The sequence below is a fragment of the Uranotaenia lowii genome, chromosome 1, assembly GCF_029784155.1.
Source record: "Uranotaenia lowii strain MFRU-FL chromosome 1, ASM2978415v1, whole genome shotgun sequence".
NCBI classification, from domain to species: domain Eukaryota; kingdom Metazoa; phylum Arthropoda; class Insecta; order Diptera; family Culicidae; genus Uranotaenia; species Uranotaenia lowii.
The window spans coordinates 156,535,108-156,551,607 of record NC_073691.1 but is presented as its reverse complement, the minus strand read 5'-3'; the positions used below and the strand labels follow the sequence as shown (position 1 = coordinate 156,551,607).

Below are 16,500 nucleotides of genomic sequence, written 5' to 3'. Positions count from 1 at the left end.
TCCGTCGTTTTAGTTGCGAATTGTGGCGTCTCTCTTAGTTTTTTAATAATAGAGCTATATATTTTAGAAATTTCAATCGAATCTTGCTTGATGTTTATTGTTCTTCCTTTTTTGAGTTTTATGTGTAGTGTTTCAGCTGTTTTTCGAAAAATGTCGAAAAGATGGAAATTGGTATCGGGCGAGCTTCACTTTTCCCTGTGTGAATGGCTAGTGGTATTTTTGATATTACAGAGACAGCCAAAACAGTTGAAAGCAATGAAAGATTTTTTCCACTCCTCGAAAGTCCAGTGGCGCCTCAGGTTATGGCCAGAAATGTCCAGATGGATTGCAAATTGTCACTTTCCATATGTGGCCACTCCCGCAGAAGAAAGCAATAAGCAGGTTTCCTTGAAAGGATTGATAAGATTACTGTCTAAAGCTATTCTACAATCAACTCCGAATGAATTGTTGAAGATTTGAGATGTTCAAATCAGATTTTTGGTACCAAACTTATCGATTGACCATAAGGACGTTTGCGCGAAATGAGAAATGCATTTGGACGTAAGTACATCTTCATTCATTAGAACTTCATTTAAGCCAATTTCGAATACACTATCGTGTTCTGCGTCCAATGCAATGTTGACTTGCAAATTTGTAGACGATTTAGAACAGCGTTCATAAAATGAGAATTGAAAAAGTGATTCGAAACTTCAATATCGATTTTCTCAAAACATGTTAACTGACTGATACGACCTAATCAAAACAAACTGTAGATTTTACAATGCAAATTTTCGGATATGAAAATTAGGAAGAAACAAAAAACCAAAAAAACATAGCTCCAACATTTCGTTTATTTCGTTCCAAACTTCTCATGGTATACAAACCTAGCAACAAACTTACTTACGGCGCGGCGGCTTTCAAAACCTCGTAACACTACTAACATAGTTAAAAGGGAGTCAACGAGCGTAACAACAACTCCAAGCATGAGTCTGTTCCATGTTTCGGTTTCTGTGGACGGAGAAAGGGGAAAAAGCGAGGAAGGGAAAAAACAAAATTAATGCAAAGTTCAACAGTTTCATTCACGTTGGAGCATGTGTGAAGTTACATAATGAAAAAAAAACGGGGATTGTGGGAAGACCAATCAAAATAGTTGTTTTTTTGTGACGGTTAAGCTGATTTTATATTGTTTAGTGAGTGAAATTCAATGTTTGTTTGTGTTGGAATAAATTTAATTGAATATATTCTACCAAATTTGAAACAATTAACACTGGTACAAAAAAAGATGAATACCAGTAGTCTACTGGTATTACCAAGTAACGATGAAATTAAAAAAAAAGTATGAATCGATATGTAAATACAATGGAAATCTAAAAGATTGACTGGAAGCTGCCCTGTTGAATGTCGATGATTTAAATTTCATGTCGAACTTAATTAATGATTCTTTGATGGAATTCTCAATAAACAATCGTTTGCAATACATTCCATTCGAGATTTTCATTTGTTGACTTATGCATCATCTTCGTTCCAACGAAATGCAAACAATAATTTCACTAATGGTGCCCTTTTGCCACCGGAATTACCACATCCAAGCCGATAGGGTGCACTTAATGAACGTCCAATAATTGGCAAAAAAAAATCAATTACCTTCATCGGCCGTCTGATTTTCCCACATCGTCCTGTCCCTACCGGAAGGTGACACTTCCGACTCCAACCGTCCTCGGGGCCTTCTGCTTGTGGTAGATGGTCTTGATGACCGGAACCTTCACCGGGTACGGCTGCGGGATGTGAACCGGAACGTGCTTCTCGACCGGGTACGGGACCGGTTTCTCGATCGGGACCGGAACCTTCTTCTCCACCGGATACGGTACGATCTTTTCGATCGGGATGGTAATTTCCTTGATTACCGGTACCTTTAAAGGGGGAAAAGGAAAGACGGGAGAATTGTGTTTTTAAACTTTTAACCTAGACAGTTTTAAAAACTTTAGTATGAAACTTTGCCAGCTAACTTTGTAAAAAAGTTTTTTCTGAGTATAAAATCGAATGTAGGGAACAACGTATGGCTATGGGTGATGTTTTTCTTCATTTTTATTGATGCAAATGTCGTAAAAGTTCAATTTAGTTCTATACTGATCGTTAGCGCTGTACATTCACCACCCCCTCCCCCTCCCCCCTTTTGAACAATCCGAGAAACGTTTTTGTACTTGAGATTCCTACCATGTTGTGTGAATGGATTAACCCGATACCGCGTCATTCGTCACAAGCGTGCAGCGAGTCAGTCGGTCAGTCAGTCGGCCAGCAAGCGTACTAGCCGAGTAGCGCACAGTTTCCTCGGCAGTTCGAGATCGGGTTGCTCACCGGTGTTGCTTCCGGGTTGCAGACCTCCGGACAGGTCTGCACATTTGGCGACCGTTACAGGTAATTTCTTGTTACATTGCATAAAAACAAGAAATTATAAAAACCGAAAAAAATACCGAACCGAAAAAGTAAACAAACGTGGTCATCGATTCACGCTGAGTTTATTTTCATCAAACTTGATTGAAAATCAATCAGTTTGTTAATTACCGTGATAAGATGAGTAATTCGAATACTCATTAAGTGAAATGTAGTTACCGGCGGGTTGTGAAATAATACCGAAACTGGAATTGGTGAATTAAGTATTGTAGTTTCGTAGAGAAGACAACATGAAATCAAAATTAAATTTCAAGCAAGTCGTGAGGACAGCTTGATCATGTTCACAATTTCAAGCGGGTTGAGAGGACAGCTTGAAATTGGAAGGCGAGTTGAGAGGACAGCCTGAAAGTACCGATAGCAATTTCAAGCGAGTTGAGAGGATAGCTTGAAGTTGAAAGGCGAGTTGAGAGGACAGCCTGAAAGTACCGATAGCAATTTCAAGCGAGTTGAGAGGATAGCTTGAAATTGACAGGCGAGTTGAGAGGACAGCCTGAGAGTACCGATAGAAATTTCAAGCGAGTTGAGAGGACAGCTTGAAATTGACAGGCGAGTTGAGAGGACAGCCTAAACGTATCGATATAAATTTCAAGCGAGCTGAGAGGACAGCTTGAAATTGTCAGGCGAGTTGAGAGGACAGCCTAAACGTATTGATAGAAATTAGAGCGAGTTGAGAGGACAGCTTGAAATTGAATGGCGAGTTGAGAGGACAGCCTGAAAGCATCAATAGAAATTTCAAGCGAATTAAGAGAACAGCTTGAAATTAGAAGGCCGGTTAAGATGACAGCTTGAAATAAGATTGAAATTTAAAGCGAGTCGAGAGGACTACTTTCAATTTGAAAAAAAAATCGTGTTGACTTTTTGAAATTAATTTGAAAATCTAGCGAGTTCGGAGAACAGCTTGAGAAATGATGCACCTATGAGCGTGTCGAGGGGACAACTTGAAAGAAGGAAGAAAGGGTATCAAGAGGACAGATTGAAGATTGCTTATAATAAGAATGAACAATAAAGCGTGTCCAGATGATAGCTCGTATAAATTGATTTCATGCAAGCTTACAGGATAGTTTTGAATTGACAAAACACAATTTAAAGAACAGTTTTCCCATTCAAGGAATAAATTTGAACTAAACAGTTTGATATAAGAACTATGGAACGTTTCGAGAGAGCAGCTCGATAGGATTTCAACTGAGTAATAACTGCTCCTGGAAACGAAAAGTATGTTGAGAGGACGGTTTCGGTATCTCATTAAATTAATAATCAAGTTGATTGAGGAGACAGCTTGAGATAATAGAAAACAATGAGAAAGTCTAGAAAACAGCCTGAACAAATAGTTTGAAATTTCTAGCGCGTTGAGTTGACAATTGAAAAAAAAATGAAAAAGTGTATGTCGAGTTTTAAGGGTGAATAGCAAACCTCGATAGCATCTTGAGGGAACAGTTATAGTTTTTTAAAGCGCCGAGAGGTCATTTCGTAATTTTACAGATTTGAACCAAGCGGGTTGTAGGAAAGTTTGAGAAAAAAATACAAGATGAGTACTTACAATATACAAAAGTACAATACAAAATAAACCATGTTTTGTGCGTGAGCTTATCCTCATGAATTTGGATCGAAATACACAATTAGTTCGTTAGATATCACAATTAGCCAATTAGAAATTCATCACACGGGTTTTCCCCCGGCAGTTTTTATCGAAAGTTTTTGTATATTGCGATTTAATAATATTTTGATGCAGTTGATAACTGAAGCTTTAACGCTGGTAGTTTACAATCTTGCCAACCAGAAATGGTAAAAAAATATATATATATCAATTCAACAAACACTTTGGCAGTCGACAGCCCTTGCTGTTGTTCGGTACCGATACTTGGAAGATGTTTGTTAGACGTCTGGTCAACATGATATATCGTCAATGAATGTCGCCGGTGCTGATTCAAACCAAAACTCCGGTTTTAGGATTCAGCGACAATAGCTAAAATTCACGTTAAACTTAGATCTATCATCTTAATTCTAACTGCCCGCAATTAAATTTTAAAGTTTCGTGATATGCAGTTAAAACGGGAAAATGAATAAAAGAAATATGGAAAATAGGTTTTCTCGATTAAACTCAGATTTCAAATGAGTAATCGTAGATTTATAATACCATTTTATAGATTATATGTTAACCGTGTATCAAATCTGTGGAACGCAAACAAAAAAAATGCAATATAGAAACAGACGTGTGACTAAGTTTGAAACCACTACAACCCAACTTGCTTGCAAAGTGTTATAAAATATCTATTTAAGTTTTTCATAGTTCGCAATTTTTTGAATAATGGTCGCTTAGCTAGTCGATGATCAAATAGAGATCTAATTTCATCGAAGTGTTTAGGATGATTTCGTTCAACGGAAATTGAAAGAGAGGTGGAAATGAGATATGAAAGCATCGGCCATGAATTGTAGCGCAAGTTGTTTGTACCTACTTCACATCAGTCCATCTATGCATCCTGGCAAATGCCAAGTAGACGAGTTTTCTAAAACAAAAACAAACTTATTGTCGATTTGCATTTTTTTAATTAATTAAAAAAAAACGATTTCAAAACAGTTTCTTTTTAATTATATTAAATCATTTTGTTTGGGATAGGAGGGGGATGTGTGAATGGATTAACCCGATACCGCGTCATTCGTCACAAGCGTGCAGCGAGTCAGTCGGTCAGTCAGTCGGCCAGCAAGCGTACTAGCCGAGTAGCGCACAGTTTCCTCGGCAGTTCGAGATCGGGTTGCTCACCGGTGTTGCTTCCGGGTTGCAGACCTCCGGACAGGTCTGCACACATGCCAAATTTGGTTCCATTACTTTTTTCTCTATTAGTTGGGAGACCTCCTCGTTTCGTTCTCCAGTTTTCACTACTGGATTTATTTCTGCCGATCAAATAACTAACGCTACACGGAACGTCCCTTCCTTGAACTCAACTGTAAACAACGTTGTAATAGAAGAGGAAACCATTTTGAAGGCGACTGCCAAGATGAAAAACTCTCTTTCCCCTGGCCAGGACGGAATACGCGCCACTTTTTTTTAAACGCTTTATGGTTCATTTATTGTATCCTATCAAACGAATATTTCAAGCATCGCTGGACAGTTTTCCTCTAGCTGTGGAAGGACGCTTATATGTTCCCCGTTCACAAAAAAGTGGACAGAAGGGACGTAAATAACTACAGAGGAGTTTCTGCCTAATGTGCCATTGCAAAATTCCTATCCTATTTTTTATTTTTCCAAGCAATATTTTTTCAATGATCATTTTTCAATATTAGATTGGTTCCTTAGCTACCTTACCGGAAGAAAGCTAACCGTTAAATCTGCAGATTCGTTATCCAGACAGTTCTCCGCTACATCCAGAGTTCCGCAAGGGAGCCACCTAGGACCGATGGTTTTTCTCATTTATTTCAATGACGCTCTCCTATTGCTTGACGGACCAAAACTCGCCTACGCTGATGATTTGAAATTGCTTAACGCAATCAAAGGTCCTGAAGACACTGTTTCTTTGCAAAGACAATTCAACCTATTTTGCGACCTGGTGCAACAACAACTGACTGGCGTTGAACCGCAGTCAAATGTTCCGTCATAACATTTTCGCTCAAACGACATCCCATCCTCGCCGATTATTTAGGATTTAGGTGTGGTTCTTAATCGTTAATAAAGCATCCCGATGTATGGGCTTTATATTCCGCGTGACGAAGGGTTTGAGAGACGTACACGGCCTGAAAAGCCTCTACAGCAGCTTAGTTCGCTCCATTCTAAATAGAGTATGCATCGGCTGTTTGGAGCCCCTTCTATCAGAATGGCGCTGATCGGATCAAAGTTTTTCAACGACGTTTCATGCGATATGCTCTACGCCATTTGAACTGGTCTGACTCGTTCTACCTTGCAAGCTACGAGAAACGTTGCAACCTCATTTGCATAGGCACGCTACAAGCCCGCCAAGCAGCCACACGGGCCTTACTTGTCTTCGATATCCTGGCCTTGAGAATTGACTGTCCTTCGCTTTTGGAATCAGTTAGCCTAAGTTTTCGACCCCAAGGACAACGAAACCTGAATTTATAGCTCAACACTCCGCTTCGTCAGAACAACTACGGCGCTTATAGTGCACTGATCGGCGTTATCAGAACGTTCGACCGATTTTCTGAACACTTTGATTTCGATACGTCGATTGATTTATTTAGAAGAATTTTTTTATTTACGTTTAAAACAGTGTAGTACAGTTTGTGTAGTCTTTTTTATATTTAATTTTAATAGACTTGTTTTGTATTAAATTAATCATTGGGATCAACATGTGATCCGTTGATATGTTACCAAATAAACAAATAAACTAATCCAAAAACTTAACTTTTACCTGGTCGATGTGAAATTCCCTTTCACAACGAAGTAAAGTTTATCCTAATCGAGCTGATAAAAAAGGTAGCTAAACTAATTCACCTAGTTTATTTATTAAAATGGCTTTCCATCTCACGATATAAACTTATGAACGAAATTCCTCCAAATCACTCGGTCCATTACAACCGTCCTCATTTTTTTTCAGACATTCTACTTTGCCCAGATATCACTCCACTTGGTATAATCAACTCGCTCGTTGCGCCCTGCTCTTCTCGTTCCTACCGGATTCGTAGCGAACACCTGTTTTGCATTCTCGCAACATGTCCTGCCTAGCTTATCCGACCAGCCTTCACCACCTTTTGGATACTGGGTTCGCCGTAGAATCGCGCGAGTTTGTGGTTTATCTCTCGCTTTCACACTCCTATACGATGATTTTTAGCTTTCGTCGCTCGGATACTCCGAGTGTGCGCAGGCACGCAGGTTCTCCTTCATCTTCCATATCCATGTCTCGTGCGCATAGATAACTACCGGTCTAATGAGCGTCATGTAGATTATACTTCGTGCGAGGTCTTTTCGACCGCAGTTGCTTGTGGAGTCCGTAGTAGGCACGATTTCCGCTGATTATTTGCCGCCGGATCTCACGGCACTATATCAAAGTCGTCGGAAAAGCAGATAAGTTGACGCTTCTAGTTGTCGGATCTGAAATGTTTTGACAGTACTTTGTTTGGAAATGCCTCCTCTATCAGTGCTGAAAATTTCATTACGATTCGGTTTGTTCCAAAAAAGTTACACGTGATGGAAGCCGCGAGACGAAAATTAATTTTGGACACGCACGTCAAAAACCCCCGAAATCTGTAAAGATGGTCAAATCGACTGTGTGCAGAGTTCTCAAACGTTTGCGTGAAATGCATACTATCGATCGGCAGGTTTATACCAAGCGTTATAGTGGTTCTAAGGATCGGAAACTGCATTTGAAGCTGTTGAGAACGATCAAGGTAAACCCAAGGCAGTCGGACTATGATATCGCCAATAAATTCAATGCCGACCGGTGCACCGTCAGAAGGATTCGTCTGCGTGAAAGAATACGATCTTATCGGACCAGTAAGCAACCAAACCGGACTTTGAAGAAGAATATAGAAGCCAAAGGACGGGCCCGAAAGTTAAACAACAAGGTTCTAACGAAGCACAACGGATGCATCCTCATGGATGACGAAACGTACGTGAAGATGGATTTTGGGCGGCTTCCTGACCAAAATTTTACAAAGCCACTGCAAGTGGTCCAGAAATGAAATTTAGCGGGAAACAATTATTTGCGCTCTTGCCTTAGGTTTAAGACATTTGGTGTCCAAGACAAAGTTGTACAACATAACAAGGCGCTACTTTTGAATGAAACATTTTTAGGGTGGTTTATAAAACTCCTTAGATACGAAAATTATTTGTCCGCAACAAACGAAGCGCAGACATTGCATCTGACCATCACCTCGTCCTTGGCGAGATACGACTGAGAGTTGCGCGTGTCCAACGGCGCGAGGAGAAAGTCGGGTGTCGATACGACGTCCGCCGGTTGGAGAATCCAGAGGTGAAAAGGGCATACGTTGAACAGCTAGAATCCCGAGCCTCGGAGCTGCCGACAGACGGAACAGTCGAAGAACAGTGGTGTGAAATCAAGAATGCCTTTATCACGACGAGCCATGGTACTCTCGGTAAAGTTTGTGGAAGAAGGAGTGAATGGATGTCGGATGAAACTTGGAGGATGGTCGATGATCGGAGAAAGGCGAAAGTCGGAATTGAGCAGGCATGTACCGGGTCAGCCAAAGCAGCCGCCCGCTTACGATATGCGGAGCTGGAAAAGGCAGTTAAACGAGCTTGTAGACGAGACAAGAGAGCCTGGACAAACTCCCTAGCCGAAGAGGGAGAAAGAGCCGCCGCCAATGGAGATATCCGATTACTATATGACATTTCTCGCCGCCTCAGTGGTGCAAGGACTAATGCAAGAATGCCGCTGAAAGACCGAGCAGGTCAGTTATTGACCGATCGAACAGATCAGCTCAAACGATGGACTGAGCACTTCGAACAACTCTTCCGAGTCACGAATAGCGATGGCCAACAGAACCCGCAGCTCGAAGCGCCAACAGTGAGTCGCATAAATGGCGTCAACTCGGAAGCGCCCTCGCTGGCTGAAATAGAAGCGGCAATCAAAAACATGAAATCCAACAAAGCACCTGGGATCGATTGCATCCCTGCTGAAATGCTGAAAGCCGACCCTGCCCTATCAGCACAAATGTTGCACCGTCTTTTCGCTGACATCTGAGATACTGCAACATTCCCGGCCGACTGGATGCAGGGTATCCTCGTAAAGGTCCCGAAAAAAGGAGACCTGACAGAGTGCTGTAACTGGCGAGGCATAACGTTGATCTGTACAACCCTCAAAGTACTCTGCAAGGTGATCCTGAACAGGATCCAGGAGAAAATCGACGCTACACTCCGACGGCAACAAGCTGGATTCCGATCCGGACGATCATGTGTGGACCACATCACAACGCTACGAATCATACTGGAACAAATCAACGAATTCCAGGACTCTCTTCTGCTGGTGTTCGTTGATTTCGAAAAAGCATTCGACCGACTTAACCATGAAAACATCTGGGCGGCTCTAAGGCGAAGAGGAGTACCAGAGAAACTAGTCCATCTCATCGAAGCACAATACGAAGCATTTTCGTGCAAGGTCTTGCACGACGGTGTCTTGTCCGAACCAATCCCGGTAACTGCTGGAGTGAGACAAGGATGTATTCTATCACCGCTACTTTTTCTAATCGTAATGGATGAGATTCTGATTGGATCGATTGACTGTGCACCGAACCGAGGATTGCCGTGGAATCCTCCAACAATGGAGCAACTGAACGACCTTGACCTGGCTGACGATATTGTTTTGCTCGCCCAAACACAACCAGATATGCAGAGCAAACTCGACGACCTCACCGAAAGTTCCAAGGCAGCAGGTCTCAAAGTCAATGTCGGAAAGACCAAGTCGATGGAGATCAACACAGAAAATCCCTCCAGTTTCATGGTAGCTGGGCAACAAGTTGAGAAGGTGGAGTGCTTCCAGTATCTCGGTAGCCAGATAATGCCTGATGGTGGTACCAGAAAAGACATCGAAACCCGGATCAGAAAGGCCCGATTTGCGTTTGCGAGTCTCCGAAACATCTGGCGGTCACGCCAGATCTCTCTACGAACGAAAATCCAAATCTTCAACTCAAACGTCAAATCCGTATTGCTGTACGGGTGCGAAACTTGGTGCACATATGCGGTAACGACGCGAAAACTGCAAGTATTTGTAAACCGCTGCCTGCGGAATATCATCCGCGCTTGGTGGCCTGGCAACTGGATCTCGAATGAGGCACTGCATCGCCGGTGTCATCAAAGGGCGCTAGAAATCGAGATTCGGGAACGTAAGTGGAGATGGATTGGGCACACGCTGCGAAGAGATGAAAACGAGATTTGCAGAGAGGCGCTAGATTGGAATCCAGAAGGTCATCGAAGAAGAGGCAGACCCAGAAACTAGTGGCGACGTAGCCTAGCCGCTGAAATCCGAACTGTCGACGAGAATCTTGACTGGGACCAAGTGAAGACGCTGGCTCCGGATCGTCAACAGTGGAGGTCTTTTACCACGGCCCTATGCACCGGAGGATCGGCGCGGGATCATTAAGTAAGTAAGTAAAAATGACCCGACATTTGAAAAATTTATACGCTTCAGCCTTAAATTGATCCTAGGCCTAGCAAAAGGTTTCATGTCAAATTTGGCCCAGATCGGGAAGGGGTCCCTCAAACTTTTTTATCATAAGTCGAATTGAAATGCAGTCTTCGGATGAAATATTTGTCATAGTTTAGGCTTTAACAAAAAACCATTGTCAAAAGAAATCGGCCGAAGGGGACAAAAGTTATTCTTGAAAAACTGGATTTTCACGTTCCACCAGAACAAAATGTCTCAAAATCCCATACAAACTTCAGGCACGTTGAGCGATTCCTTATCGTGATCCGATCTGGCCCAAATTTGGAATGAGACCTTGTACTAGGCCTGCAGCGCATAACATTTCATAAGCTTGAAATTTCCCATGCAATTTTGGGGCAGTCTAAAATGCATCAACACTTTGCGAACAGTAAGAGATATTCAGCTTGGTAGATTTTGTAGACATTGTTTGCCCATTATCTACAAATATTTTTTTGTTCTAAATTTGTGTCACTTTGATGCCTTCGAAAGAGTTGTATCCAAATATTCAGATGAGAACTATTGATTGATGATTAATTGAAATACTGTAGCTGAATTCAAAGGAATCTTCGACTACTTTGAAATCATAGTTTCATTCAGCTAAGATGTTCTCCAAACCTTTGATTATTAGTAATTGAAACATGGTTTGAAGAATGCGACAAGTGACAAGTATGAATGTTTTGGTTTTGTTGAACTGCAAAATTATTTAACCCACTCGAGACGGATTGCACACCGTGTGTGCAATGACTTTCCGAGGCTATAAGACCGATTGCACACCGTGTGTGCAATGGAAGTTGTTTTAACTTGTTCATGATTTTGATGAAACTAGTGGACCAATTTTATTGGTTCTTGAACCAATAGAATCTGTAAAGCATAGGTAAACATAATTTGACAATGGTTTCACTGTGAATGAAAATGTTTTCAAAATATCTGGGGATGAAAATGACATAAAATTAGGCAGCGCAGACAGATTTTCGTTTCGTACAGACTATTGTCGATACAGACTGCAAGCTATTTGTGCTTTTGTTGTGGAAGTTTGCGTTGTTGATTGTTTAGGTTATAGTGTGGAGAGAATAACTGAAATTGATATGCATCTTGGACCTGGTGTAAAGCGTTTGTGTGAATTCCGTATTGTAAAGTCTTATTTTTAAATTCTCAAGATTTAGAGTGTGCTATTGGGTTCTTTAGCCCTTGGCGGGGAGTTTAAGTAGATTCTACTTTCACAAAGGTGTTTTTGAAATCTCTATCTTATCTAGTTGAAAATATTATTTACGGTAGCTATCGAATGATCAAATAAAATTTAAATTATTGGTTACTTTTTACCATTTATTTAAAAAAAAACCAAATGGAATTAACTTTAGCTCTGTAAGTGTTTGCTTATAATATCATCATCATTGAATTTCATTTTTTTTCATGAAATGTATTCAAACAATCAATTTACAAATTTCTAGGAAATTCTAGTTTTATATTGAAATTTTTTTTTTTAATTTGAACGCTCCGTTCGATGTGCCTTCATGAAATGTTGGACAAATCATCCTTATTCCAAGGTGCTATTCAGAAAAATGTACGGAAGATTATGTTATGAACACTAAATTTTTCATACCATATTTTTTTATGAAATATAGTTAGTATAGTTAGTATAGTATAGTAGTTGGAGTACTTAAATAGTTCTCGAATAGAAAAAAATCCATAGGAGAAAAATTGGGTAGAAACCGACAAAGTAGAAACCATCGTCATAAATCACAAGAGTAGACACATTTTTATTGGAAAAAGTTTTCAAAACACTAATTGTTGGTTCAAACCACATTACATAATATTCTTTGCATTATATTTTTTCTTTTATAACCAAACAAAAATTAAAACGAAGGTTGATCATGTATTAAACGGTGTATTTTCATTTGTCTGCCCATTGTACACCGTGTGTGCAATGCGGTTCCTCGAAATAATTTTATTTCGAGGAGCGGACTGCACACACGGTGTGCAATGGACGTTTTTCGTAAATTTACGATTAAATTTTGAAAATTTCATTGTATTCATGTTTTTCAGATAAAAATTTATCGAATCAAAGAATAAAAAATTTTGGCTCCTGGGGGACGCGTTCGAAAAAATTCGCCGTCTCGAATGGGTTAAGAGGCTATAGGCATTTTCGAAAATATTTTTTTTGTTACTACCGCATATGACAACTGACAGAAAAGGCCCCCAAAGGTTCCGTTTGGTACCTTTCAAGTTCGATATTGAGAATAGAGAGAGAGAGAGTTCGATACATACCGCCACTGGTTGCGAAACCGGAACGTGCACTGGATAGGGTTGCGGCACCGGCACTAGCACCGGATGCGGAATGTGAACCTTGACACCCTTCGGGATCGGAACGTGAATTTTCTTCACCATCGGAACCGGAACGGGTTTCTCGACCTCGATGTGCTGCGCGATCGGAATCGATTTGGCCTTGGTGTGGATCGTTTTGATTATCGGCCGGAACACGTCGGCCTGTTCTTCTTGCTCTTCGTCGCTATCGCCGAGTGGTCTGGTCACTGAACCCGAGTCCTTGGGCGAGTGAATGATGCTGTAGGATTGCAACAGCGGAAGAGATTGCTTCTTTTTCTTGTGCTTGTCATAGAACACTGTACTGCTAACGTAATTGTTCTTCTCCTCACTGTCCTCGCCATTTCCGGTTATGTCAAAAGTCTTGATTGGCTGGAAATGTCTGGTTGCCGTGCTGTACGAAGTCATGTACCCAGGTGAAGTCGATCCGGAGCCAGGTTGCTCGTAAATGTTGTGGCTGATCGACTCCTGCGGCTCAAGGTTGAGACTTTCCAGTATTCTGGTCAGATCCAAAGGCTTTCGCGAGAATTGCTGTTCTGAATCCTGACCACTTGGTTGATAAGAGAAAACATATTTTCCGAGCACTCTTGCTGGATCTGGTTCCGGTTCGGGATCAGGGTAAGCAAAAGAGGTCACAGATTGGAGCGCAAGAATTTGCATCACTAGTATCAACATGTTAGGGGCATCAAAAGTTACCGCCATCTAGGAAATTTCTCACTATCGACACTATGCATGGGTTCTCTTCCTTTCACTTATCGCACTCACGAAACACCGGCTAGTTATGACTGAATCAATTATGTATGGCACATAAAATTTCTTCGAAGCTTTTCCGCAAACACTCCGCAACAACTCTTCAATGCGTAACCAAATATCGGTAAGTATAACGCTCAGCAAAAGAGAAAAAAAAACCTTTACTTCAATAGCCCAATAACCCAACTGAAAATCGAAACCGGGGACGGACAGCGGGCAAACCAAAGTAGTTGCCCGGATGACGATCGAGTATCGAGTAAACAACAGAAACCCCACGAAAAGGCCCTTTATATTAACTAGCTTTCTGCTTGCCAGGGGAGCCGGCTTAAGTCGGCGCGCAGCCTACTTCTAGTTTGTCCCCAGCATGACAATTTTCCCGTCCGAAATATCCCAATCATAACGAAGAAAATGCTTGAATTACGTTCTTCATTAATTTTATCTCTTGAATCATCGATGATTGATGTGCCACAGCAGCAGCAGGTTTGGCCAATTATCTGCTGTATAAACTCAAATCGATAGGAACAGATCACTATCAATGGCAGCATGCCCTCAAATAAGCTGTGAAAATCCATCAGCAAAGTTTTAAATTGCGCTTTGGCTTTTGGATATGGATTTTTTTTCAAAATTTTGAAATTATTTTATGAAATGGTGCGACAAGTACCTTCCTCATCTGGAACTCAGATTTGATAAACCAGTATTTAAAAAAAGTGATCAAATTAGATTGAACCTAGGGGAGAAAGACCGAAATTCGCTGGATCGTTTTTGTATCGTTTTTTACTGTTCGGCAAAAAGTCAGCAATTTTGGAAAAGATTTGTTATTTTTCGAATTTTAACTTGAAATGCTAGGTTTCGTGTACCGAGTCGTGTAACTCAGTTGTTTAGGTGCTAAATTTAAGTCTTCTGAGTTGATTGCAGCAGACTCAGAAGTAAACATCGAAAACGAATACACCAGCTAGATTATCCATTGCCAGGCTACCAACTCTTTCGCAAATATAAATTTTGAACTATATAAAAATGTTATTCGGTCCATAGGAGCTACCAGAAATCTAATTCTGTTATTTTGGCTATTTTTAGAAAATTTGTCAAATGCAAAACAGGTGCTTTCCGGCATCAAAAAAGTTTTATTGAAAATCAATCAATAAGAAAGAAAATTTTTAACTTTCACACTTTTCGGTAGATTGATGAGAGAAGTTTGACGTTTAAACAATAATTTTCTTTTATTAATCAATCTTCCTGCCCCAGGATTGAGGCAATTCACAATAATTATTCCTGGTGGACAGGGGACTCAAATAATACAGAACCATCAAGCATCTGACGTTTCTGGATAAAAGGTTGGGTGTTCCAAATTTGGCATGTGTGCCTAATGTTCACATACCATTTGAATTGGTCTGTTTTTAACGTTATTTTTCGAATTATCACAACTACAAAAAAAATTGATAATGTAACGGATCATCTTAACTTTAATCATACTCACAACTTAGTTTTCTAACTCCTACAATTTTAAGTAAAAAACCGATTTGTTCTAAAATATATTCAAATTGAACGGGATTGAAGACAATTAAAATCATGTTTTATGCAAGTAAAAATTTAAAAAAAAAATGCTATGTCCATAATTAGGAACACTTTTATCAGTGTGTTCCTAATGTTGGACATAGTCAAAGTGTTCCAAACTGTATCAAAGTTAAAGCGTTATATTTTAAAACGAATATGATTGACGTAAAATAAATCAAATAAATGATTGACGAAAAGTTTTTGAAGCCTATTTTATCTTAAGTTTATTTTCAACTAACAGTAAAATAAATTATTAAAGTTAAAACAAAATATATTTTTTAACTATATTGTATTTCAAAGCGGTATCTATATGTCGAAAATATATTTTGGAAAGAGCACCATTTAAGAAATCCGAAGAAGTACTGGAAATAGACATGAAACTTCACAACTTAAAGGAACCACGACTATAATTGAATTTAAGGAAGTTTGTAATAAAACTCATGTGTTCATTCCAAAAGAAAAACTTATTCACATTCATGACTTGATGGGCATGAGAATTGTACCAAAGTTCAAAGAAAATCGTTGATCAAATATTCAAAAGAACTTATTTGAATCATTGAACCATTTGTCTTTCTCGAAAATTGCACGACATATGTATTAAGAATTTTCGAAAACATATTTTGGTTGAAAACTGCTCGAAGCAGAGTATATTGATATTATCGATTTTCAAATAATTGAAGATCAACAGGAAAACTTCTTGCAGTCTGCTATAAATCCGGGAAATCTAAATTTGTCACATGTATTTAATGGGCGATGATAGACCAAAGCTTCTCCATTCATCCTCAAATCGAAGACCAATGTCAGAAATCTAAACGCGATAGAAAAGCATTCAAAGGTAATTTTTTATCGAAGCAAATAATCTAATTAAAAAGCATAAAATGATAATTTCAAACTTCAACCGAGTGCTTTGAAGAATTTGGTAGATTTGGCTCTTACTCTTATCAAATCTGAAAACCTATGACAAAAAAAAGCGAAACTAGGCACATTTACCCTAGAATTTAAATATAAAGCTTCTCCACAAAATAAATATATGTACATATCTGTAGGAGAAGACATGAGACATATCTGAGACATGAGACATGACACATCCCAAGTAACAATTTTAGCTTTATTATGGTCAGCAAAGCTTCGTTAGGACTATAGCATTAATATTCATAGAAAGCTAAAGCGCATTCTGTGCACTCTATGCATCACTCAAATAAAGCTAAAATTTGGCCCTACCCTAAAAACGTCATCATGTTAAATTTTTCAGCTTTTTCAGCTTTTCAGCTTTTATAAAGCTTTTATAGAACATGTACAAATTTTGTTTTTTCTCGATATCGTGAGATCTCCGAGTTTTTTT

The 16,500-nt window shown here is 39.7% G+C and overlaps 1 protein-coding gene across 1 annotated transcript; it reads right to left on the bottom strand.

Moving 5' to 3' along the window:
- Positions 1–820: 820 nt before the first annotated feature.
- On the bottom strand, positions 821–13,851 carry LOC129740653 (uncharacterized). Its single transcript, XM_055732400.1, has 3 exons — positions 12,804–13,851; positions 1,624–1,889; positions 821–987 (listed from the first exon to the last, which is right to left on the bottom strand). The coding sequence occupies exons 1-2, from the start codon at positions 13,557–13,559 to the stop codon at positions 1,662–1,664; spliced, it is 984 nt and encodes a 327-aa protein (XP_055588375.1). The 5' UTR covers positions 13,560–13,851; the 3' UTR covers positions 821–987; positions 1,624–1,661.
- Positions 13,852–16,500: the final 2,649 nt, after the last annotated feature.